The sequence below is a fragment of the Watersipora subatra genome, chromosome 3 (assembly GCF_963576615.1).
Source record: "Watersipora subatra chromosome 3, tzWatSuba1.1, whole genome shotgun sequence".
Lineage (NCBI taxonomy): Eukaryota > Metazoa > Bryozoa > Gymnolaemata > Cheilostomatida > Watersiporidae > Watersipora > Watersipora subatra.
Window position 1 is genome coordinate 70,325,581 of NC_088710.1, and position 27,741 is coordinate 70,353,321.

Here is a 27,741-nt window from a genome sequence, read left to right on the forward strand (position 1 = left end):
ACAAAAGTACCACAAATCTAAAATATTACAAGCAACAGACTAGCAAACATTTTTTGTAAATTTATAATGTATAAATTTTTACATAGTAAACCATAAATTTTTTAACATTTATTTTAATATTTGCTTAAATATTATTAACGGTAACGAATACATTTTAAGAGGCTACTTCCGGAAAGATAGGTCGTCGGAATAGTTTTATTTTAGTAGTTGTAGTTTTTTTCGTCTCGTAGCATTATAAACTTAGTTATGGATCTGCATATTTAACTATTTCTTTATGACAATGGCATCTATGATAGAAGAAGAATATGAAAACTTTACGCGAGAAGGGCAGTGGAAACACGTGTTTGATGTAAGTAAAAAGACGAACTTCTAATAAGTGTATGTAAAGATTTTGTTGTAACTAGAGTAGCACTATGCAAAAATTGTTCATTTTTTACACCGTACAGTTGAAATACTAAGATTCCGTGTTTTTAATTTACTGTAAGATTTGAAACTTTTCAAATTGGTGCAGTACTAAGTAAAATAACTTGGTACATTTCTATTACATCTAGAATTACATCAGTCATACGTTGATATACGTTAATATATATATGTTCATATACGTAAAACTAGCTTTTTTACAGGTAGGGTGGGTTTTGTAGTGCTTTGTTTAGCACTGGATGCACACAGATATGCATGGGAGTGTTTTTGCCAAGTTTGATCCGAGTTGCCAAGCATGATCAGAGAAACCTATATTTGTAATTTATTTTGGGCTACTATTAGATGGCATGAGTAACCTGCTGTTTTTACTTTGTATTAGTGCTAAAAATTTGAACTTGCAGTGTACCGGCCTTATCAAGCCGGCTCTATGATGTATCTATAAATAATTAAAATTTTACTACATCACACTGGAGGAACAATTCCAAATTGCAACGTAGGCCTATAGCTCACTTATTCCATTTATTTTAGTATAAACCATTGTAAGGTGACAAGCAAAAGTTCAGTAAGGGAATGTCAAATACTGGTCTAAAATTGAAACATGGCGAATTTTAATTGGAGGTTAGCGGATTGGTCTAGTTTTACTGAGCATTTGTTAAGCAATAGATATATTTTTTGCAGTTGTAGCAATCACTTTGGGTTTACAAGTGAGGAAGTTTAAATTTTAGTCACTAGTTTAATTTTTAATTTAGTTTTTAATTTAGTTGCTAAAATATTAGCTACTTTATTTCGGTTCGTGATAAAAAAAGATTTCGCTACACCATTAGTAATTTGAAGATGTTCATGGCCTTTTCTCAGTAACTCGTAGTGCGCTTTGTACTCTTTGATTAAGCTCTAGTCTCACATATATCTCTGCTTCAGGTAAACTTTTGTCATGAGCGTGTTTTAAATTTTTAGAGCGTTTTTAAATTTAAATTTCTTGCATCTACCGCCAACCGGCGTCAGCTCTTCACAGCTAGTTCTCAACTACTGCTTTTACAATTTTAGTTTTGTTTCAAGTAAGTAATAATGTTATCTTAATCCATGCCGAAATACGTGCATCATTTTTAGTTAGTGAAATTCAGCATTATCTGGTACAACTATTAGGCTTGCATGTTGGGAAATCATCAGTGTATCACGACTCTCGAATATGTGCCATTTATAAATAAGCACCCTTAAGGTGAGTAAGTTTACTTATATCAATCAAAAGAGGCATTTAAGTAAACTTTTTTTTAAAAACATCTGAGATTAGACTTTTAGTATATGGCATACTGGAAGGAAATGAAGAATCTGTGGATGGTATTAAATCTTTTTTCTGAGGCTTATACCAACAAACCATAGTTTTTTCTGTACAATGGTTATCATACACCAACATCTTGCACATATATTGATAACTCAAGCAGGAACACTTAAACCATTGTCTGCATAAAATCTTTTTGTGCTGTTTCTGAGCAGGGAGTGTAGAGTACTGTAAAGTACCGCTTTCATTCGCATTGAAAATACTCTCATAGTTTTCGTATATTCATGTAGGCCTACAATTTGGAAGATAATACATTAGTTCTTGCAGCCAACCAACAGTGTTTCATGACATTCTTTCTTAGCTTAATTTGGATTTAGTATTTAGACCCGAACTCTGTTTTTATCAAAAAATCATCTTCACAACAAAAAATAAAATGGTTTTAATGCTTTCAAGCATCTCTTCACCTTAACAAATTTTTGACATTATGTCTACAGTAAGATTTTATTTTCAGCTTGAAAATCAAATGAACTTTTTACCGACTGATGACAGTTGTTTTTATCTATTCAGTTTGTTGCGCTGCAAATGACCTGCTTTTACACATCAGTTCGTGTTGTATTCAGTGTTAAACGTAATTAATGTGCTTAATTAATTGTATAGTAGTGTTCTAATCCAGAGGGACCTTGACAAGGCTTGTAGCATCTAGTGGTGTGAAAATATGTGGTTCAGCCATAAAATCTTAAATTGCCCAGTAGGCTACAACTGCAAGTTGAAGATTTTCAACTAAAGAAATTTGTTTGTTTTATTCAGTGTGTAGGGACATTTTAATTAGCGTGTCTGTATTTATTAATTTAAGATGGAAGCAAACACCCTGCATAAATAATCATGTTCCGTTGGAAACTGTTATTATTGTTTGGTTTGAAAAATTAACTAATAAATTTTCCATGGTATCAAGGTTTCAGTATTCAAGTCTCATCATATAATGCTGGTTGCAAATCTTGGCAGATATTAGTTGATATTTAAGTTCTGCTAATGCTTGGTGGTTGCACAGGTGGCTGTTGCTAAATTTACTGAATTCATTTAAGTAGTTCATGAGTCCAAGCTGTGTGCTTGCGTAGTGAAGCTTGTGAGTGATGGGGGCCATCATATCTAAGAAGTGCTTAGAGAAAATTCACTCTATCATGTATGGATATTTGTTGGCAAACCATGGCCTTCATAGTGAAGTCACCATTTGTACATATCACCACTAATCTGATTGTGGAATTTCGCAGCCAAGTTACATAACACACTAATGTAGAACTGCTAATGCGATGTTACTGAAGCACGCACTGCAGCTCATGGAATGAATGAGCTAATTGACAATGTCTCTTTTCGGAGCACACTGCATGGCAGCTAAGATAAATAATACAAGAATGCAGTTAGTCGCTGACGAGCAAAAGTCAGTGGAGTCATAACCAAATCAGATACCCGCATCTTATCATTAGTATCTTCTGCCACCGCTTGTTCATATCCTGCTGCTCTGTCTGCTAGTTACTCAATGGTCCAGAGTAATTTCCTTGCTCATTTCTACTTGTTGTAGTGCCTTCAGTATTATCTTTGTGTAGCCAAATATTCAGCTGATCTAGGTTGAACCACGCCATATCCTCCGTCATATCCTTCGGTTGAGTTTTCAAGTCACTCGCTCATTGCTTGTAGAGAATACAGAATGAAGCGGCTGTGTTGTACAACTTCTCATCAAAACAAGCAAGAAGTGCTGAAAACAGAGACAGAAATCGGTATAGAGACGTGAGCCCATGTGCGTATATTTTTTTCTTCATGTGTCGAGCCTTACGCAAACATTGAAGTTGAGCACAGATCTTGTAATTATGACCCAGCGATGCCTGTAACACCAATTATTGTAGAGTTTATGATTCTCGATAATTTTAGATGATGACTATCGAGTCAAACTGGAAGGATGCGAAAACAATTACATCAATGCAAGTCGGGTAGAGGCTCCCGACGCCGGCAGAACATACATTTTAACCCAGGTACTCTGCTGTTCTGCTTAACTTAGCTCTAATAACTCTCAACTCCTTCTTAGTGTCTACAAGTTCTATAGTACCAAAACTTACAAATGCAAAGTCAATCCCACATCAGTTCAAAACCATGCAACACCTGTTAGTATGACATACGTATGTAACATTTCATAATTCTTTTCATAGTTACATCCATATAGAGAGCTAGCTAATGTGTTTGCCAGCTGAAAGTTTAGAATATTGCCAAGACATTTCTTTACATGCTGAGGACGATTAGGCAGATAGTTACGCTTGCATTCAATGAAATAATCATGACATTCACCTATTAGGCCCAGCGTAGCTAAAAGTAAATGTAATTGCAGTGGAACCCCTCACTGCGACCGGTATTGGCATTGTAAGGCGAAAACGTCATATAGAGGGGTATATAGCAACCCATAGTAGTTATCGACTACAAACACCATTGGTAAAAAACATCAAAATTTTATATTCGTACTGTACATGTTAAAAACTAGTAACAAAATAGTATATTAATCTTAGTAATTACTGTATAGTTACCTACAGTAACTTTAGTGTATTTAGAAGTTATTATCTGCTTATGATTATGGTTAGGATTCTTACTTCTTCCTTTAGCGTCATTATCAATCTTAGGACCTGTAGCTAATGAATTAAAGTTATATATGTAGTTATATAGTTATAATGAATTATAGTTCATAATAAATATTATATTAAATGCTAAAATATGCAATAAATACGCAATACGCATTTCCCTTTCGCTGACTTTTCACTAATTTACAATATCAAGCATTTACGAAACACGAAGAATGCTTAACTGAAAAGGAGAGAGAGAATTGTATCTCTTTCAGGCGCTGTGAGAGGGATTTTGGTGACTAGCATATCAGCATCTTCATTATTTCTACATAATCAGCACACCGACTGCCAAATTTTAAATTTCGATCGACATTTTTGTTGATGTCGTATGGCGGAAAAATGTTGTAACAAGGGGATAAAAAACCGTCATGCTTTTCATCGTAAGACGAAAAAACCATAAAACGGGGACGTCGTGATCCTGTTGTGCATTGTCCTACGTTTCTCTGCCTCAAGGAGAACCTTTGTAGGAGTTGTTGTCCCTTCAAAGTAATAGGTGCGGTCCGGTTTCCATGCAATCTGACAAGACCATATGTAGCCAAAGTTCATAATTCTAGTTGACTATCTCGCTGAAAAAGAAGTTCATGTGCCACTGTTACAACTCTGCTCCAACAGCCTAGGCTAGTGGATTCTTAGACAGGCCATGGGTTGAAAGAAGTTCATGTGCTATGCCACTGTTACAACTCTGCTCCAACAGCCTAGGCTAGTGGATTCTTAGACAGGCCATGGGTTGAAAGAAGTTCATGTGCTATGCCACTGTTACAACTCTGCTCCAACAGCCTAGGCTAGTGGATTCTTAGACAGGCCATGGGTTGAAAGAAGTTCATGTGCTATGCCACTGTTACAACTCTGCTCCAACAGCCTAGGCTAGTGGATTCTTAGACAGGCCATGGGTTGAAAGAAGTTCATGTGCCACTGTTACAACTCTGCTCCAACAGCCTAGGCTAGTGGATTCTTAGACAGGCCATGGGTTGAAAGAAGTTCATGTGCTATGCCACTGTTACAACTCTGCTCCAACAGCCTAGGCTAGTGGATTCTTAGACAGGCCATGGGTTGAAAGAAGTTCATGTGCTATGCCACTGTTACAACTCTGCTCCAACAGCCTAGGCTAGTGGATTCTTAGACAGGCCATGGGTTGAAAGAAGTTCATGTGCCACTGTTACAACTCTGCTCCAACAGCCTAGGCTAGTGGATTCTTAGACAGGCCATGGGTTGAAAGAAGTTCATGTGCCACTGTTACAACTCTGTTCCAACAGCCTAGGCTAGTGGATTCTTAGACAGGCCATGGGTTGAAAGAAGTTCATGTGCCACTGTTACAACTCTGCTCCAACAGCCTAGGCTAGTGGATTCTTAGACAGGCCATGGGTTGAAAGAAGTTCATGTGCCACTGTTACAACTCTGCTCCAACAGCCTAGGCTAGTGGATTCTTAGACAGGCCATGGGTTGAAAGAAGTTCATGTGCTATGCCACTGTTACAACTCTGCTCCAACAGCCTAGGCTAGTGGATTCTTAGACAGGCCATGAGTTGAAAGAAGTTCATGTGCTATGCCACTGTTACAACTCTGCTCCAACAGCCTAGGCTAGTGGATTCTTAGACAGGCCATGGGTTGAAAGAAGTTCATGTGCCACTGTTACAACTCTGCTCCAACAGCCTAGGCTAGTGGATTCTTAGACAGGCCATGGGTTGAAAGAAGTTCATGTGCCACTGTTACAACTCTGCTCCAACAGCCTAGGCTAGTGGATTCTTAGACAGGCCATGAGTTGAAAGAAGTTCATGTGCCATGCCACTGTTACAACTCTGCTCCAACAGCCTAGGCTAGTGGATTCTTAGACAGGCCATGGGTTGAAAGAAGTTCATGTGCCACTGTTACAACTCTGCTCCAACAGCCTAGGCTAGTGGATTCTTAGACAGGCCATGAGTTGGAAGAAGTTCATGTGCTATGCCACTGTTACAACTCTGCTCCAACAGCCTAGGCTAGTGGATTCTTAGACAGGCCATGAGTTGGAAGAAGTTCATGTGCTATGCCACTGTTACAACTCTGCTCCAACAGCCTAGGCTAGTGGATTCTTAGACAGGCCATGGGTTGAAAGAAGTTCATGTGCCACTGTTACAACTCTGCTCCAACAGCCTAGGCTAGTGGATTCTTAGACAGGCCATGGGTTGAAAGAAGTTCATGTGCTATGCCACTGTTACAACTCTGCTCCAACAGCCTAGGCTAGTGGATTCTTAGACAGGCCATGGGTTGAAAGAAGTTCATGTGCCACTGTTACAACTCTGCTCCAACAGCCTAGGCTAGTGGATTCTTAGACAGGCCATGGGTTGAAAGAAGTTCATGTGCCACTGTTACAACTCTGCTCCAACAGCCTAGGCTAGTGGATTCTTAGACAGGCCATGGGTTGAAAGAAGTTCATGTGCCACTGTTACAACTCTGCTCCAACAGCCTAGGCTAGTGGATTCTTAGACAGGCCATGGGTTGAAAGAAGTTCATGTGCCACTGTTACAACTCTGCTCCAACAGCCTAGGCTAGTGGATTCTTAGACAGGCCATGGGTTGAAAGAAGTTCATGTGCCACTGTTACAACTCTGCTCCAACAGCCTAGGCTAGTGGATTCTTAGACAGGCCATGGGTTGAAAGAAGTTCATGTGCCACTGTTACAACTCTGCTCCAACAGCCTAGGCTAGTGGATTCTTAGACAGGCCATGGGTTGAAAGAAGTTCATGTGCCACTGTTACAACTCTGCTCCAACAGCCTAGGCTAGTGGATTCTTAGACAGGCCATGGGTTGAAAGAAGTTCATGTGCCACTGTTACAACTCTGCTCCAACAGCCTAGGCTAGTGGATTCTTAGACAGGCCATGAGTTGAAAGAAGTTCATGTGCTATGCCACTGTTACAACTCTGCTCCAACAGCCTAGGCTAGTGGATTCTTAGACAGGCCATGGGTTGAAAGAAGTTCATGTGCTATGCCACTGTTACAACTCTGCTCCAACAGCCTAGGCTAGTGGATTCTTAGACAGGCCATGAGTTGAAAGAAGTTCATGTGCTATGCCACTGTTACAACTCTGCTCCAACAGCCTAGGCTAGTGGATTCTTAGACAGGCCATGGGTTGAAAGAAGTTCATGTGCTATGCCACTGTTACAACTCTGCTCCAACAGCCTAGGCTAGTGGATTCTTAGACAGGCCATGGGTTGGAAAAATTTTACAAAATCTTCCATTCAATTTTAATCAAGCCATTTGTAATAGAGATCCATTCTCTTGATAAATGTTAGGCATTGAGATTGATACGCGTCGGCTTCGTTTCTATTGCATTACCATAGCGTCAGTGTCTTTACTATTTTTTCCCACTACCGAGAGTAAGGTTTTCTGAGCAAGCTTGCGAACTGCTTTGTAAACCGAAGAGCATCTGGGTGCCATTTTTTTTCTCACACTACACGACTGATTGTTAGTGCTGTTGTTCACTCATGAGTCAATAGACCAAAATGACTTCAGAGCATTGCAGACATATTTTCTTTGTGCATGACTCGTTCAGTGGTTCACACCGATTGGACTCTCTCTGAACGAGCCATTTAACATATGGAGTAGTAAACTGCTGAACGCTTTTCACTTGTTTTGGGTTGGACTCATTCCAGTTATTGACAATCTTTTTCAAGTAGTCTGTTTGTAAAAGTGTTGTATTAGTTAACTTTTCTGCTCTTATGCTCCTGAGTTATTCTTATAAAATAATATTTGCTCTAGGAAACTTACATTTAGGACTGCAAAAGAAGTTAAAAAGGCTGTCTTGAGTAAGAAAACTAGATAACACTTAGCTAAGTTTTTATGCTAAGGCCTTCAATGCAGTTGTCTTTTATCCAAATGCAAATTGGTTGTTAGAATATACAAACTGCATTATTAAATCAACATAGCGAGCCATTTTCATTCTACAATTATGCTTGCAATAAAGCAATGTAACGATTCTCCTAATAGGAGACACTCAACTAGGTGTAGATATTGAAACTAGTACTTGGAAGTATTATGATTGGCCAAAAGACTCAATGCATTTATTATCGTTTCAAGTGATTTTAACTTCTCAACATCGCCCTCTCGTCTGAAAGTTAACTTACTCTCAATTTGTACTCTCATGGCTATGGTAAAAGCAAAGCCTCCACCCGAGTCATACAACCTTATAGTGATTCAGATATTTGTGGTAGCTAGACCTACATGAACCTGGTCACTTATTTAAAATAGCATGATGTGACATCCATTAATCAATCAAATTAGCATAGCATTTCAGTGTGAAGCACGATCCTGGTTCACTCATTACAATATATTCTCTTAAGCGTTCATGACGAGCGATAACTAGATACACGTAATAAAACATTATTGAGCCAAAATAGAACATAATATGGTATCCAACTGAATATAATCACCTTCGAGCTACGTGTATATATAATGGTAGTACTGTGGCTGGTATAATTTATCATTTCTCAATATACATGCTCTTGAATTGCTAGTAAGTGCTGTTATTCAACATCTCTGTGTTTTTTTTATGCTTTATGTTGTCTAAATCATTTTAAGCTGTTCCTACTATTCATTGTGGTAAAGCAATGGCCAACGTATGCTCAAAGCTAGTCAATAGAATAAATAGTTATGTATAAACCGTTCAGTTCATCTTCTGAGTTGTCCAAGTGTCTGTATTTCATCCCAGATGAATTGCAAGCCGATCAGTACTCAAATTCGAATAAATGTTTTTGTTGGGCAAATTTAATATTGGCAACTGCTTAAGTATAAGCATATATAACATATTAAAGTGGAACTTTTATTTAAAAATGAATTTGTTCCAAAAGCTATTTCGTGCGTAGAAAGTTTTATAAATAGAAACTCATATAAATGCCCTAATTCGTTTCATGTCCCATGGACATAACATTTGTGTAAATTGTACATACATGTAATAGTTAAAACCTGTAGCCAGTTCATGTTAGAATTATGTTTTACATAAATAGAAAAAGTATGCATGGAAAAAGAAATAACGGAGAAATAACGAATAAAAACTATGAATGGTATGTTTGTTTACCTTTTGCACTGGCCGTCTAGATGAGGCTAAGAGAGGACCGCGGGTAGTGGGAGGATGGTGATCAGAGGAGGTGGTGGGTGTTGTGTTGTTATCGTGACTTCGTTTTACTCAGAATGATTGTTTTCAAGAATGTAAGTGGAAACATTTATTTACATCAGCATTTACTAAAAAACTATCATCATACAGAAAACGCATAACTTGAATTGTTAGAAACAAAAGTTGTCCTACTTTATATATGTGAGTGTCAGTCTATCCAGTTATGGCAATTAAGTTTGAAAGACTAAAATTTAGCTTCATGAAGAATTTGATCTCGAAACCTCCAGGACTGTGGACACAAGAGTGTTAGCACGCTTGGCTCTTAGCTTGCCTTCTACAATCATCGAATACATACAAAACTTTACATATTTTCTTCATTTACAGTTTAACGATATTTCTGTATTTGTTTCAGTTAGTTTTTTTTAACCATCTTTAATCAATCCCATTTAAAACTCTGTCGTTTGTATAAATATCTTTATTTAATATGAATATACAGTCAAACATGGATAACTCGCCCACGGATAGCTCGAATACATGGTTAATTCGAACGGTTTCTTTGGTCCGTTCCCACGTAATGATAAATTGCTTTAGATAATTCGAACTCAACACTGTTAATTCGAACTGTTTTTTTGCCCAACGGCTACCGAAACGGTTGTTATCGCTTTAGAAAACCACTTTATTCAAAGCCATAGAGGTAAACCTCATCTTTTCGTAATTCATAAGCGTCGTTATTACCACCATCGGCAAAATATTTTTGTCAACGACTTTTCTAAAGGTTTGGTGAAATTTGATTTATACTGCTATACGATGAATAGCACGGGCTAGCCGGGTCACGCACGCAAGGATTTTCGCCACGCACATACAAAACAAAAACAGCATGTTGTTTTTGTTTTGTATGTGTGCGTGGCGAAAATCCTTGAGTGCGTGACCCGGCTAGCCCGTGACGAATAGTTTTCCGACGTTGATTCCGTGTTGAATCAACGTCGGAATGTTGAATGTTTAAAACGTCTTAAAAATTGTTGTAATTAAACGTATACGTTGTCTTAGCTAAAAAAAACTATTCATCTTTTGACCTAAACACAGAATACGTGTGTACATTCAATAAGTATCCATTCACAAAGCGTGAGTGATATACAATGTACCGTAAAACCGCGTAAAACTTTTAATTGAACTGCCTCGGAGTGTTGCTCTTAACAAATCCCAGGTAAAGTAAGGTAATCTTTGCATAAACTTCAAGAAAATTCGGCAAAATTGATCGTGGGTAAAACGCTCAAAAGAAAAAGATGTCTTTTTTTTAGCATTTCAACAACGATCAAGTTTTGCCCATGTCAATCTAAAAAACGTCCTGGCAATAACATCACCTCAAACAACAAACCAATATCAAGTGATAGAAAAATCTCTATACTTTTTGATAAAAACGTTTTAAACTTTACATTAGAAGCATTTAATTTGAAACAAGCCATTTGTGCTTTTGATTTATATTATAGTTTGTATATGTACATGTATTTACTAATAAATAAGTAAATACATGGACTTGTGACAGTGCTCTGATTACTTGAACGCTCTGATAATTCGAACACTTTTGCTCGGTCCCGTGAAGTTCGAGTTATCCATGTTTGACTGTATTATGCTAACATGAGCAATTTACTTTCCTCAACAGACTAATATTGAGTTAATTACACAAGTTTATTATGAAAGTTCATTACAGTGCTTTGCGTATTAGCTTACACAGTTTTTTCAAATTCTATAAATTCGTGATTGAGTCAGTCACATTTTAGAACAAACATAGTTACTGTACTATTTTACTCTACTATCATATAAGGTTATAGTTATCAGTTATTCCTCACTCTCCTATATAATATATTTGTTATCTTATATATACTGATCCTATATATTTATTAAATAATTATTACATTTATAAAGTTCATTTATAGGCCTATATATAGAAATCTGTGTCTGTCTGTTCAGTTATAACGACAAAAAATTAGTAACAAAAATCCGCATTGCAGAAGATTTGATCTCAGAACCTCCAGTTCTGGTGGTATCAAGCTTATCTATTAGACTACGACGTTCAACTGAGCAAAGGGATTAATAATGGTGAAGATATTCATTACACGCGTAACAATTACCAGTTGGTCTCACTTGGTGAATGCTCCGTGTTGTGCTGGTAATAAAAACAGGTTATAAACAGTTGCAGGTAGCGTAAAGGTAATGTAGTAGGTGTGGTAGTGTAAGTAATAATGTAATGTTGTGAGCTGTTTTTATTACCCTTGCAACCCAGGGCATTCATCTAGTATGTGATATAATGATGATAACTTCTAAAAAACTCCTAAAAGTTAAATTATCATGTTGTCTTTCGTGAGTGGATGTTCCATTGTATATTATAATATGCAGTAGGCACTCCTACAGCGTAAATAATCTGTTCCAAGAACATTTACCTTATACAAACAGTAAAATACATGTAAATTACCTAATTTGTTCCAAGGTCTTTCCTTACTCACCCCTTTGGCCATACAAAAGGAAAAAAACTAGACTTAACTTTTTAATTTGTTGGCTGTACCGTCTCTTCAGTATTATTGGTTTGCAGCGACAACTTGTCTCCTTTATATGATCAATTTTACTGGTTTTATCGACATTGATTGCGGTAAGTTTACAATACATGTAAGCTGATGGGGAAACACACCTCTTTGGCGTCCATATACAAGGATTTGTTTCTTTTACAGACAACAAAGTCTATTCTGCAAAGTAAAAATAATAGCAAATATTTTATACATCTACGATGAGGCAAAACAAAAATATATTTTTACCATAAAAAGAGCAGTGCCTAACTGTTCGTCATCTATCTGTATCTAGGAATCAAGGTTAGGATAAAAGATACTTTCGACTATACTCCAACTCATGACATTTAGATTGGTAGTCCGATGCTGATTGGCGCAGGTAAGCTGACGCGATTACCTGCGGCAATCAATCGCCTTCAAGTGTTTATGAACAATTACACAGCTACCTATTCTCTGTTTTGTTAGCACATCTGACGATCTATCACGACAAACTAAAATGGCATAGAAATTGCATGTAAAATAGATACAATATTATACGTCCGTCATTTTTTCTCTCACAAGTATGGTGAGTAATGTGACCATTCAATTCAAATTTGATAACTTGCTCCGACTTCACACAATGTTATGTGGAATTTTTATGTAGTAAACCTTGTATTAATTTTTATACGTTATATTGAGTTTATGGTAGAGTCTTTATATGGAATATAGGAGGTATATGCTATAGGAGCGTTCTACTATATTGAAAATGCAATTGAGCTTCAACAACGGCACATGTATATCAAATCAGTATAAATGCAGCTTAATGCCTTCCAACAAACTATAAAAGTGTAAGGGCTCAAAAAAATGTGCAAAGTAAACACTTGCTCAAGGTTGTTGACTTGTTGAAGATATTAGTATGCCCTGGTGGATTATAGATCTCTTTATGCTATTCTGACATATGTTGGCAATGTCACTTTAAGTATGTGTAGATCAGTAGATGATTAAAATCAGAAAACATTTTGGTTTGTAATCATGCGGTTTTTCTATTTCTAAATGCACTTTTTATGGGTTGAGTTTATTTTATTTTTGTTTAAACACCGTACAGTAGAAGTGCAGTACTCCAAATAAGAATCAAAGGATTTTGTAAATGTAGCTGCTACTACAGATGCATACCCAAAATACAACTGTCCTGCAATAGGGCATACACTGTAGCAAACAGACCAATCACGTTCTAATAAATGAAAAGGCGAGTCAATGCGTACCATAAAATCTCTAGCATTTCAGCGAATATCTTTGCAAGTAGTCAAACCTCAGTTTTAGGTCATAATCCACTCCAGAAGGCTATTTGAAAAGAGATTTGATCGAAATTTGAAACTCTTTTTTCCACTATAGTTAGTGTAAATAGTAATATTAATTTGCTCTAAGTCTAGAAAACAATTTTTTGCCGCATTTTTCACTATTCATCTCCATAAACTGTACACACATATAATAAGAGAGCAGGTAATATGTAAAATACAGAGACTGTCTCATAGAAATCTATATATAGACACGCATATGTTAGGAAATGTACTGTACTGCTGTATATGTAACAACTCGTACTCCTCACCTAAGTTTAAGATTATAAAATTTTAGACACTGACGTCATAGCTGGTTAGCCGTGGCGGCGGAAAAGCCACGCCTCCAATTGATAACATATTACTGAGACACTAACTTTCACCTTCCAAAAACCCACTTTAAGAAGTAGCTCGGGTTCCTAAACTACAACAATTCTACTTCTCCGTTCTTTACTTTGTTGGTGATTCCCATATATTAAAAGTTTTCCTTTCCTAAATGTTTAAAAAAAACTCAAATTGTATATCAAATGAAAGGTAAATCCGTTTTTTGAATAATAATTTATTTTTTAATTATTACTAGAATTTAAACTTCTTTGTTAGTTTAGACTAATATAAAAGTCTTCCAGTCAATATTTATTTTTTAGTACTGGTTCTAAGCTTCAAAAAGTGTAAGAAAATTCAGCTCAATGCAAATGTATGCAAATTTTATGAATGTACGCCGCCACCGGAAGTGAGGCTTCATATAAAACGATGTTTACATGATTGTCTAAACTCTTCTATGTTCTACTCAGTTCTCCACCTCGGACTCGCACAGCCACATACTCCGAGTCTTGTATACTGTATACCATACTGTATACCATACTGTATACCATGTTTTATTTTAATAAAATATATTTTATCTAAGATCATGAAAAAACAAACTCTTATTTTCTACTCTTCCACTTTTTACATAAACATTAAAGTCTCAAAGGCCTATGCTGAAGCTACGATTTAAAAAATTCTTATAAAATAGTCGAGTGAGGTGTTCTAGCAATGCAGAGATGGCAGCTGAAACATTTCTTGCCTTCGATTTTTACCGATTGTAATATGAAAAAAGGCTGCAATGGAGTAGAAGTGCAATGGCGTATTGGTTCGATCAAAAGCTAAATGTTGGTCAAAGTCGGAGGTGTTAAAAATCTTGAAACCAAGTTTGGGCGCGATCATGAACTTTTAAAGCCGATGAATGACTGTACATTGAAACCCCTTGCGAATCTTTCAACACCATAAGCAGCCTCAGCTCTCTTGTCTATTCACTATGTGAATATTGAAAACTCTCTGTTCTTAAACAAACATGCATAAAGTGTAGTCAATAAGATTTTCTCCCTAATCTGTTAAAGCTTTGAAAGCTTTGCTGGACTAGCCTCTAGTAAAACTTGTCTCATCAATCTCCTTTGTCATCAACCTCCTTGGTTGACTTGCTACAAAATTCACATTACACTTATTTGGTATCAAAAGATTAACCATGTCTTACTCTGCTGTGTTGTAGATGCAAAGTATTTGGAAATGTGATTACAAGCTCTTAAAAGCTCGAAAACGAACAGTTAATCGTAGCCATCCTGAAAACGCCGTAGGTTGGAATCCCTTTCCAAAACTATGGTACTCAAATGGGACGTTGAACAGGATGGCTTCTGTTTACACTTTCATGCAACCTCATTCGTCAAAATATTTTCACAAATATACTTCACGCATTCAATAAAACCATGTCTATTGTCCTTATGCGTATATTTCATCATCATTGTAAGGGTGTCACTTTGAGCACTGATATATCTAAACCTACCGTAAAAATTCGTTAAATTTTTTAACCTTAGCTCGAAGGAGTGCATATCATCCTCTGATAAACATAACCAGCCTGTTGGTCACCTGTCGAAAGCTGCTGCAGAAATTGTTTGCGCCGTTTGGCAGGAAGTATGGGTCACATGATTAGATTACGACTAGATGATTAGACCAAGCTGAAACGAAACTGTAAAGTAGTGAGCATCTATAATCGATAAGGGCTTTCCGGTAGAACCCGCAGTGTTTGTCGTAAACTAGCGCTATGAGACATTTTATATTGAGCCTTTTATTGGCCTTTAATTTCATGTGATAACATCACGCGTCAAAACAAAAACCACAATGTTCGAGTACGTCATCGAAATAAAGAGATTCCAAACTACGACGTTGTTGTGATGGCTGCGAATAACTGTTCGTTTTTTAGCTTTTAAGAGCTCATATTCACATTTCCACATATTTTGTACCTACAACACAGCAGAGTAAGACATGGTGAACCTTTTGATACCAAATAACTGTAATGTGAATTTTGTTGCAAGTAAACCTTTAAGGCATCTCTGCAATTCCTCATCTTGCCATGCCAAAATTTGTTATTGGTATATTGTAATGTTTGTAATTTGGTTATTGTAATGTTGCCTTTACAAACAATGGGTGTGACAACAAATCCCGTTACTTACTGACATTCCAGTCAGCTGAATTTGGCCAAGCAGACCCGTTTTGACTGTGGTGTTTGGTGTTGAGATATGAAGTAAAACCAGTGTATGTACTCTTACAGAGTTCTGATTGGACGAGTCTGCATCTCAGTTTTGCCTGAGAAGTTCATATCAGTTCAGTTGAATCAATCCAGTTTAAATAATAAAATGAGTTAGCGACACGCATACCAAGATTGAATGTATGAGATTTGGTGTTATATCATTATATTATATCATTGCACCATTGACTTTTGATGGCTCTCGTGACCAACAGGTGCAAAATAAGTGTTTGAATTGGGAAAATTGTGGTAATTTTCGCGTAGTTGTGAGATTGCCTTTGGAGTAGTTTTGGAGTAAATGTAGTAACACCCACTATAATATAAGAATATATTTAGGGGCCTCTGGGAAACACTTCGGGACACTTTTGGCTGATGGTGTGGCAGCAGAATTCACGAGGAGTCCTGATGTTAAACAGGGTTGTAGAAGATGGTCGGGTGAGTAGTATGTCTCTTTAACAGCAATAGCTTGGTTAATTTGTGACGTTACGCCTCATCAGTTCATCAGATTTTTTGTCAATTTATTGTTTTGATCTGCCTGATCAACCTTTGATGGTTGATGTAGCTATCTCTATATCTGTAAGCTCACAGCAAATGACTGTCAGGGACTTCATGACACACGCCCTCAGCCTATAATTCAGTTATGTTGCCGTACGTTTCCTCAGTCTATAACCAGTGTATACTGCTTACAGAAAAGCAGTTTCAAGTCAAATAGCTGCCTGTTATAAACAGCGATGCTTTGAAGTTGGCTTATTTAAAACTCTGCAGTTTAGACGCGAAATGAGCCGAGCTGTTAGCTCGAGGAAGAGGTTTTATACCCAGATAATATGATAGCTTTTCACTCAGTTTTAAAATTTGCTCTTATGCCTCGTTGTACCAGGCAAAAGATGAGTGGCAGGTATAATCGCTAGTTAGTGTGTGGCCTTTCGATGCCATAGTGATGAACTCCTGTTTTATATACTACCAGCTAAAGTGCCACCCTTACTTCCCCATTGGCTGTGAGTACGGCGGTGATGAGACTATGTCTTTCCCTGATGTTGGCATTCAGGTGGAGCATATAAAAACTGACGATCATGGCTATTTTCTGGTTAGGACCCTGCGGCTCATCAATCTTGAGGTGAGCTGTCTTTCAGCCAACGAAAGCATTCAGTTTGTCTGTGATGGCATTTCTATAGTCAGGGCAACTATAATTTGTCAATGTTTGTGTTTCTGTGTTAGTGGATCTGGTGAAAACCCAAATAAATACACAGAGAAGAGAGAATAGTCTCGCAGGATCATGCGCCGCTTGTAGGGTTGTTTAGCAGCACCAATGGATTCCGACCAGCTACGCTAATTGTAATCTCATCTGTGTTCATCTAATTTATTACTCGTGTTCATTTTAGACCAGAGACGCAAAACTAGTACTACAATTTCATTACATAGACTGGCCTGACTTTGGCATCCCAAAGAACTCCGAGTCATTTCTATCTTTTCTCGACGCAGTACGACAATCAGGAGTTATCTCTTCATCGCGCTCTGAAGTGGCGGAAGTAGGCCCTCCAGTTATTCACTGTAGCGCTGGTATTGGACGATCTGGCACATTCTGTCTGGTGGATTCTGCATTAGTGCAGGTATTCCATGGCAAGTCAGATGTTTCGAAGCAGCTGTCCCTTTTTTCTGCTCTTTTTGTCAAGTGCAGAATTAAAACCATTGTTTTTATACATGCGCATCACATTAGTTATTTAATTATGTTTTGTGATCTGGCCAGGGGTACAACCAACCTGAGTAGCTATTGAATGGCATGAATGATGTGATGGGGATGGTATTTCTTATTATTATGTAGGTAGAGCGCAGAAAAAGTCTTCTCACAATGGATCTTCGCTCTATGCTGCTTGATCTCAGAAGATACAGGTAAATTTTGCTAAAAAATCAGCATCAGTTAAACTTATGACCCAAATAAACATTACTGTATTTACTTGGTAGACTTTCATTCAGAGCAGACATAGTCCTTAGACTGCTCTCCTTGCTGCTTAGGGAAGTTTTCTCATTTGGGTTTGCTTTTACTTCCTTCGTTTTTGCTATACAAAATATCATTGCTGCTTTGACTGTCCTTAGTGGCAGAAAGGGGATTACCTATTCTAGGTAGACAATATTTTAAGGAGTAAGTGACCAAGTGCCTTTTCGGCTATTGTCTTCTATTTTATTCTGATTGACAAGCAATTGACTGAAAATAACAATTAAACACTCTACTAAGCTGAACTTTTATATATATACAAATCTCAAGTTTGTGTGTATGTCCTTCGGTATGTCTAGTTATAGCTATTAAAATCTTGGAATTAAAATCTCACAAATATTTGTAACTCCTTGAAGATTGCAACCACATGTTTGCAATCCGATTGTCTAACCACAAGTCTACGAAGACTTACGATTCATAGCTCTTACTATATACACCATTTTCCGATTTTATACGCTAAATGACGTATTAATTGAAACTCTATTAATTCTATGATTCTCGATGTTTTTTCGCGCTTTTTCTAATACTTTTCATGCGAACAGTTGTATTATCTCGAGTAAGAATAGCCTCTATGTTCTCTCTCCGTTCAGTCGGACAGAAACAGTCCGATATCTCATTTTTACATTTGTACCAGTATCAAGAGGTACCTGTATCGTCGTATTCAAAGTTTTGATGGATAGCTTCTGCTGGAAAAGTAGCCTTTTCTATACACACACACACTTCTATGCACGAAGTGGTATTATTAATTCAACATAGTCAGGATTTTAATTTTGTCTGTGCAAACTTTTATTACCCGGACAACTCCAAGCATTCAACTAGTACTATACAAATGTTAAACTTGTCAACAGTTCAGGCGTCACACAGTCTAGTTACTGCTCGTAACAAAGCAACAAAGATATAAGTAGAGAATTATATGCTTCTGATGGTTCAAAACTTGGCAGAATTCTCAGAACACCCATCTTTAATAAGAATGCTGAAAGTGGGTGGGCAACTCCAAAGCGGTTTGTTATTAAGTAGTTTTTATTAGTTGTCTATAAGACCATATTTCTACTGGTCAATCTTGGGTGCTGGTTTTGAGATATGAATCGGAATGTAAATAGTAAAAATAAAAATAGCTCTGTGAACACAATGTGGTTTTGCTAGCTAAAGGTTGTTTCTACTTAAAAGCAAGTGTTTTTTCACGTGAAAGTCTTGTTCACTTCAGGTGTGGCCTAATACAACGACCAGAACAGCTCAAGTTTTCTTACATGGCCATACTGGATGGTGCTCATGCCCTGCTTGCTAGTCCCTCTCCGTCACCGCAACCTGACCATATATCCGACACAGAAGAGGAGTTGGTGGAGTCCAGTTCCGACCTTTCTGATCCTGACACACAAGAAATGACCTCAATTTTAAATGTAAGCAAGGATATCCTTTGTTTCAGCATTTTATTTCTCCTGATTCAACTAGAGGCTGATGTTAATCATAGATACTGAAGATTAAAGTATGGACTGGTCTTCTCTGTTCTGTGATGAGTATTAATAACTCAGTCATGTATGCAATGACCCTGAGGTCATTGCTAAGCGATGTCACTGTAGAGCGTCATTGTAGAGTGTCAGTGTCAGAGTGTCGTTGTAGAGCTGGAACTCAGTATTTTTTGTTTACTTTCAGGAAAAGAGAAACAAATACTAAAGTGCGTATTTGTATGTTGAGAGGTTTCCTGGAAGTAGATATTGCTTTAGCTCTAACTTAGAATCACTGTCTGTACTCAGTGATTCCGTGTTTTTTCTCGCAGACTGCGAAGGACAACGGACCTGCACCACCGGTGCGGACCAGTAGTTTGACAGTTGATGAAAAAGGAGCGAGTAATGGCCAGCCCCCTCCTAAACCTCAGCGCACACAGCCCGCCCCCTTCCCATCAGAACCGCAGACAAAGACCAATATTCCTGACCCACCAACCCGCACTACCAGCCTGCACAAGTCTGCCTCGGTTAGTGCCTAATCTCTGACAGATTTCAATTTACTTCTGCTGAATGACAAGGAATTAATGCCTATATAATGTTATATACACGCTTTATTTGGGTTTATTATACTATGACAGGTGACCAACAGGCTCCTCGTGTTTATCAGAGGATGATATGCACTCGAATAATTGAATTTTTACGGTAGGTTTTGAGATATCAGTGCTCAAAGTGACAGTATGACAATTTTGATGAAACAGACGCGCAAAAACAGTAGACATGGTTTTATTGAAAGCGTGAAGTATATTTGTGAATATATTTGTGAAAATATTTCGACAACTGAGGTTGCATGAAAGTGTAAACAGAATCCATCATGTTCAACTACGTCCCATTTGAGCTGTTTTGAAAAGGGATTCCAATCTACGGCGTTTTCGTGATGGCTGCGATTAACTGTTCATTTTTGAGCTTTTAAGAGCTTGTAATCACGTCTCCACATATTTTGCACCTACAACACAACAGAGTAAGACATGGTGAACCTTTTGATACCAAATAACTGTAATGTGACTTTTGTTGCAATTCAATCTTTAAGTATACTCATTGGATGGTTTCATGATGGGTTTTTGGTGCACTACTGACTAGATAATTTCCTGCAGTCCTATAATGTAAAAGATGATTGGCTGTGAATTTGGTTGGAAACCACTAGTTAGAAGTGAACAAGCAGTTTATAAATATGTCACCTGACGCATGCATCTATCTTGATTGGAGAATAGCAGTCTAGTTAGTGGCAAACAACTTGTGTTATTCTGTCCCTTTTGTCCTCTCTGTGATTTCTTGCGTCCTTGGTAAGGTTTCCACGGGATATTATATTCGTCGTTTGCATTTATTTTAAGTGACTCTAACAACTAGCTACATAATAATACCTCTGCAATAATTCTTGTTTAAGTTGACAAATTTATAATTTAATATGATGGGGAACCATGGCTAGCAAGTGCAGCTGGTAGAAGAATGCTAAAGTTATACATAATGTAGCCACATGTGCACTTTGCTTGCATTTATGTGATATCTGATATGTGTTTTAGTAGACCCGCGATTAACATTAAGTATACTGTATTGGCATTATTATTATTATTTATGTTATTATCTGTCTAATATCAGTGTTTAAATAGACTTAGGATCAACATTAGATTTAGTATATTGACATAATTGTTATCATAATTGTTAATATCTCTACAGGTGGACGAGCACCCACCACCGGTTCCACCAAGGCCCCCAAGTACATTTGATAGGCAGAGATCTGCTCCTGGTGCTGTACCTACGTCATCTGAAGCTGATAACTCAGGAAATGTTTCTGGGGAGGATGTGGAAGGTTTAGATCCAGCCAATCGCAGGTACGGTTTGCCCATAAGCCATCTAGTGTCATTTTATTTATTGTTCCTGCTAGTTAAGCCGCTAGTAGCTAACATTAGGAAGTACTTTTTTATTTTATCATGCCTTTGTATGATATTGATGGTGCTATGTCTCCAGACCTATCGAGATGTATAACAAGTAAGTATAATTTTATTTTTTTTGGCTTAACTCATAGTTTCCATAATGTTGCTATTGTTGGCTGTCGGATTGGGTTTACCCTTTGCTTTACACATTGTGCCAAGAAGCATGGGAGACACATAAGTGTGGTAATACCCTGGTAATGAGGTGGATAAAGTGTCTCCTATTAGCTCTTGGATGGGTATGTCAAGTGTGATCCTCGTACGCTCCTCACACGCACTGTCGCCATGCTCACAGTCAAATTAGTTATTCACTTCCTTCTTTGTATACACTTTTGTTTCTGCTTGGATTTTTCCTGCCAAACTTTCTTAATCCTGTTGGTGTTAACTCAGGCTCAGCTCTCATTTATTTGTAACACTTGTAGTCACCCGCTGATAGCTGGTATGGAGCAACATGAGAAAAAAGCTATGAAAAAACAGCAAGAATTGCTTTTTTTGCTTGTCATTACGTTCATTCTAGACATAGGAGTCATATCTTTGCACGTTTCTATGTCGTAAATAATGACAGTATCGTGTTTAAACCTTTTAGTCCGATAAAACGAAAACGAGAAGAAATGCGAGAGGAGAGAAAGAGAAAGCTCAAAGAAAAAGTCGAGGAGATGCGGGCTAAACAACTCGCTACAGGTGACTAAAGATGCTTGCTTTAACTCAAGCACAACTATTAAAATCTAGTGGTAAGGTTCCTCTCCCCCCTCTCTCCTCTCCCCCTCCCCCTCTCTCCCCACCTTCTCTTCCCTCTCCCCCCTATCTCCCCCCTCTCCCCCACCCTCTCTCCCCCACCCTCTCTCCCCCACTCTCTCTCCCTACCTTCTCTCCTCCCACCCTCTCTTCTCCCATCCTCTCTCCTCCCACCCTCTCTCCTCCCACCCTCTCTTCTCCCACCCTCTCTTCTCCCACCCTCTCTCCTCCCACCCTCTCTCCTCCCACCCTCTCTCCTCCCACCCTCTCTCCTCCCACCCTCTCTCCCCCCCTCTCTCTCCTTCTCTCCTCTCTCTCCCTCTTAACAAACGCACACCATTTGAGAGAGTATATAGGGATGTGTATAAATTGCTATCATGGCTGGCTGCAAAAAGCAGGCTATCTGCGCCATACTCTTAACCACTGACCTATCAGTGGAGTACATATACTCCAAAGTTCATAGAAATTAAAAAGGGTAACCTTGGAGTAACCTTGCAAGAAATAAGACATTTAAAATTGATAAAACTAGCCATTCTCACTGAATATTCTATGAAATTCATGGGAAATATCCTTCCTTATTCATGCCGTTGGGGTTTTCTTGGATTGTTTGATTTTTCCCTAATGTCACCCCAGAAATAGCCTTAGTCTCTAGAAAACACCGACTCCCTATCGATACTTTTTAAAAACTTAATATATTCGTTTAATCTAGCCACTTATAGCAGGTACATGTATTTGGCAATATGCCAAGAAGATATCAGCCTGTATTGAAGTAAAATGTTTTACAGAAAAGCAACAGCTCAAATTCTTGTCCATGTACACCAGATGATAAAATAACTATTGTACAGTTGTGTCAGTATGAATTAAAACCACGGTAGTCACATGTTCGGTAGTCACGTGTTCTGTAGTCACGTGTTCGGTAGTCACGTGTTCTGTAGTCGCGTGTTCTGTAGTCACGTGTTCGGTAGTCATGCGCAAGTGCAATAGCTTGGCTGCGGTCATCATTCAGGAAATGATCAAATTGTATTTATGTAATTAATTAGGCGTGTCCAATAACAATTGGAAAGGTTTGTAACTATCTTTTGCAAGATTTTGCTTATACGGTGCTAATAATAAGATCAAAAAATTTCAGGAAAAATATTTCCTGTATATCACAGCATATAAGCCGATTCTAGAGCACAAATTTTTTTTATTAAACTAAGTGGTTTGGCTTATATACGCGTAAAAGCTGGACCCCTTTGTTTGGTTAAATCATTAACCCTTACCATTAACTCTTTCGCTACCAAATAAATTGTTTACGGAGACAATTAAATATTAGGTAAAAATAAATATTTGACATAAGCTGCCGCATATAAGTTGTCATAACATTTGACCAAATTAATTAGCATAAAATTTTACATCATCTGATACTATAAAAAGGCCATAAATGTGTTGCAGAATGAGTTTGGACACTTTTTGGCCTCTTCATATTATCGTGATTGACATGTGAAGCGTGTGCCAAGTCAGTGGAGTTACCACTATTACTATAGATTATAAGCTTGAGGCATTATTATTACTGTAAAACATAACACTCACTGTCACTACTACTACTATTGCCCAATGAATAGTCATCAGCAGTCCATTGATCTACAATTTTTGAAACCTCCATAGCTGTAATGTGTCTGATCATCGCGAAGAAATAGTTATAAAAATGTGTTTGTCCGAAGTGAAACTAAGGTCAGCGTGAAGTGCAAAGATGTTTTCCATTGGCTCAATGCAAACATGATTGTTTCCTTTCAATTAAGCGGAGACACAATAGACTAATTATGCAACTACTCACCAATCAGAAACGTTTTGTACTAAACCTGCGAAATTTGCTCCATTTTTGCAACCTTTTCACTTTAATAGGTACATACGGCGTGTCACGATTTGTAAGGTTGGCTTTTATAAATTCCCTGATTTCATGGCTGTTTTCCTAGGGTCAGCTTATATGCGAGATAGGCTTATATGTGGGGATATACTGTAATAAGATTTCGACTATAATGTACTAAGAGTTTTAAAACTGGGCTGTTATTTATTGTTCATCACATTGTCATAGGAACATCATCAGATGAGTAGTTTTTTGTGTTCGTACATGTAGGTAAGGCATCTTCATCAGTTTTACGCTATAAGATTCTGACTCATTTTTTGAGAGCTTTTTTGCTTAAAACAACCGTGTGTACTCCTAGCATACAATATTCGCCGGAAATATAAACATTCATGTATCCAACTAACTCTTGTCTAACCATATTTTTAAAAGTGCTTTTCATAATGCAGCAACTGTCATATTACTGCGCTCAACATTCTAAGGTAAGCTATTGATGTTTTGTTCATTTTTATTTTGTACTGTCATAATGTATACCTTTTGATTAGTATGCATATATTCCTTTGGCAATGATTTGCTGCTTGTTAGTAGCCTGATAGCCTGGTATGACACGCGCTGTAATAAAGCATAGTTTTTCCAATAGCTTAAACATTCCAGCAATTGTAATCATTAAACGTCAAGTAAAAAACATTAACTATTATATTAACGATTAATGTGTTTACTTTTATTGAAAAATGTGTATTTTGGTTGAAATCGTATTTCACTACATATACATATTCTTTTTGGCAGATTCTATTTGAATATCTGTAGCAGATAAGTCTCCCTTTGAAGCACTCTTTGAAAAGTCGCTTCCTTTGTTTGTAGGTAACTCAGACCCGAATTTCTTTCCACATTGGGGATTGATGGTTGGCGCAGGGATATCCATCTTAGTGGCTGCAGGCATCCTCTACTATCAGTCTCCTTTTTCATCATAGCTTTATTATAAACCTCTTCATAAATACATTTTACCGATAGAATTTTGTCTGATCTTAGATAAAAGGAATATTGTGCGAGGTGAGCTGCAGCTTATATCTTGTTTCACTTCGTAGCTGGAGTTTAATGAATTACCACCAATTGAAGACCATGTACTCTCTTGTCAGGTCAACTGTTGGCCACACTGCGAATTTTCTACTTAGCTAGGATATTTTGTATCGCTGCGCTGGCACATTCTCTTTCATTAAATTATGGTTGATGTTCATCAACAAATGATCTACCTTAAAGAATTAAACATTTGTTTTGTTATTATTAGGCTATGCTTAGCTGACAACACTGTTTCACATTTTTATTCTGAGATAAAGTTGGCTGAGTAGGAGACATTTGTCTTCTAACTTTGGTTTGTATTGTTTCCAAAGAGATTGGAAAAATGTATCTTTTTTACAAAAATGTTTCTCATATAAAAATAAATTGTTTTATGTGTAAATAAATATTCACACTTGAGTGAAAATATTACTTAGTTGTGGTTTATATCGCTATGAGTATTTGAATCTGCACCGTAACAGGCCACCTAAACACCTTTGGCAAGCTTTTCTAACAAACATATAATGCTGCATTTTTATCTTAGTGTGCTTGTAAACACAAGCAAGATGTCTTTTGGAAAATTAACAAATTGTTTCTGATACAGAATTGTGTTCTGCTGTCGAAGAAGCTGCCGGTCGGTTGCTAACTGGCTCGAGAAGGTAAGTTGTGACAGGTTCTCTTTTACCTTTAACAATTGTCTCACCGCGACATACCACCGGGTATCCTCCAGCCATTAACAGTTCGCCAGTATTTTTTGTCATCTGTCAATAATAAATATATGTATTAATTTCTAGTATTTGATACGATAGGCTAAGTGGAAAAATAATGTATGACAAAGAAAGTTTAGTATGTACCTGTGCTCAAACCAATGTGAACCTATTACATAACCTTGAAGAGACTATCACCCCCTGTCATAGTTGTGATCAAACTCCATCATGCATAACCTCGTGTAAGCACAGTACTCAACCGTTTGTGAAATCGAATATTACAATCATCAAAACATAGCAAGGTACTTACTAATGATGTGTTCAATAAGACGAACAGAATGTGCTACGCTTTTTATATTCAGCCTAAATAGTTGAACAGCATTTGGGTCAAGTCTATAGTGACTGAATATGGCATTGGATATATTGACTGGATACAGTAATAGACAATGCAGTACATGTTTATTCATCTTTTGGTATCAGTGAGAGCGAACCTGAATTTTTCCTATAACACCTCCTGAGTCCATTCTGCTGGCCATGTTGACTGTATCACCCCAAACATCATATTGAGGTCGCTGAGCACCCACGACACCAGCTATTACTGGACCATGACTTAGTCCTAAACAAAATATAAACATGGAGAAATCTAGAGCTTCTCATAGCTGTTATTTTCAATATATAAGGCGGAGTGGGGCAACTCATCAGCGGTAGCTTTCGACATGGTTTTAGAAACTTTGTAGTAAGCTCCTCTAAGTGGCCACATGGCCTTAAACTGGTAAATATTGTGAGAGACAAAAGCTTTACTAAATTTAGTAACCCTGAGACCGAGGCGTTAAAAAGAATGGTTATCAAGTGACAAGCAGTCTTCTGGAGGGCCAGAGCATACATTTTTGGAGCCACCAGAATTGGGTCTTGTATTGTAAAGCGGTTCAAATTGCTAAATCAATGTAATGTTAGAATACTGATTAATAGTACATAAATAGAGGATAAGTTTATTGAAAACACAGGCTTAAATTAATATTTCCAAGTGGGTAAGCAGATGGCTTCTCATTGTCGAATTCCCATTTGATTAATTTTTGAAAGGTATTCAACTGCTGGGAGGCAAATCTATGCATGCAAACAGATTCGCCAAAGGATTTAACCGGCAGTGTGATTCATTACATGGTGTATATTACATGTAGATGCATGCACTCTTCTTTTAGTTTGTATGAACATAGTGGAACTTTTCAGAATGCATAAGCTCTAATTTTGCTTGCAATGCTGCATTTCAAAATCAGAACAACAAGGACATGTGCCTTAGATTCAAATTACATCAAGTTATCACTTATACAGTCAACCTACTCGTATGAGGACAGTTTGAAGTGATTCACATTCTTCACTCTTTCACACTTGCTTGCTTACTTGGAGTGTTTTCAGAAAATTTGCAATGGGAAGAATCAGTCAATTTTTAATTCCAACTATCAGGCTGAGAGATTGAAAGTAGCAAAATGAAACAGGAGGCTAAAGCTTGATTTCCATATACACCGCCAAGCACCGGCGACAGCACCACAGGCTATTGCGGTGAAATGGGTGCTGCCAACTACCACCGGTAGTTGCTGGCGGTCAACGCAAGAGTTTAGCGCTGTTCAAATTTCGCAAGAAACCGCAGGCAAAACTTTCCCGAAATGCACTGTACAGGGAAGGTCACCATTATCGAAACAGCATGGCAAGAGAACATTTTATGCGATTATTAGCGATGCAGCTTTATATGTGAACAGAAGCCGCCTTGCGTCGCAAGCGTTTTGCTGCGCAAGTTACTGCTGGGGTCTCGCAATCAATATGGGAACTAGGCTTTAGAATTTAGATGAAGAAAACTGTTGTAAAAACAGCAGAGTTCAGAAAAGATGTGCACTATGATGAAGGTAGAACATAATTAGCAACATCAGTGCTACATGTACATAATGGGGTTGAAGAAGATGATGAAACCAGTTTTAAGAAGAGATGGTGAATTCAGTTTCTCTGTGGTTACCCAAATGATTCGCACTGTTCAGAAGATATTAGGCGACTTCATAAAGAAGTGCAAACACTTATATTAGCAGACATTAGCAGGCAGCCTACCAATGGTGTCAAAAATGCATTACTTG

General features: G+C 37.6%; 2 protein-coding genes across 3 annotated transcripts in view; one reads left to right on the forward strand and one right to left on the reverse strand.

The window, feature by feature from the left end:
• The first annotated feature begins 178 nt into the window (after nucleotides 1–178).
• On the forward strand, nucleotides 179–25,341 carry LOC137389549 (tyrosine-protein phosphatase non-receptor type 2-like). Of its 2 annotated transcripts, XM_068075583.1 has the most exons (13): nucleotides 179–349; nucleotides 3,389–3,488; nucleotides 3,620–3,720; nucleotides 16,203–16,301; nucleotides 16,831–16,980; nucleotides 17,246–17,473; nucleotides 17,686–17,753; nucleotides 19,061–19,253; nucleotides 19,631–19,825; nucleotides 21,030–21,184; nucleotides 21,321–21,341; nucleotides 21,870–21,964; nucleotides 24,723–25,341. In XM_068075583.1, exons 1-13 carry the CDS (start codon nucleotides 275–277, stop codon nucleotides 24,830–24,832), a joined length of 1,590 nt encoding a protein of 529 aa, XP_067931684.1. In that variant the 5' UTR covers nucleotides 179–274; the 3' UTR covers nucleotides 24,833–25,341. The 2 variants fall into 2 exon arrangements, with proteins under 2 accessions (XP_067931684.1, XP_067931685.1); XM_068075584.1 differs by lacking the exon at nucleotides 21,321–21,341.
• Nucleotides 25,342–25,486: 145 nt separating this feature from the next.
• Nucleotides 25,487–27,741, reverse strand: part of LOC137389548 (adenylate cyclase type 2-like) — a 42,066-nt gene continuing 39,811 nt past the window's right edge. Inside the window, exons 21-22 of the mRNA XM_068075582.1 lie at nucleotides 26,113–26,237; nucleotides 25,487–25,675 (exon numbers count right to left, since the gene is read on the reverse strand). Coding sequence (XP_067931683.1) covers nucleotides 25,496–25,675; nucleotides 26,113–26,237 — 305 coding nt within the window. The 3' untranslated portion in view covers nucleotides 25,487–25,495. The remainder of the gene's footprint in view (nucleotides 25,676–26,112; nucleotides 26,238–27,741) is intronic.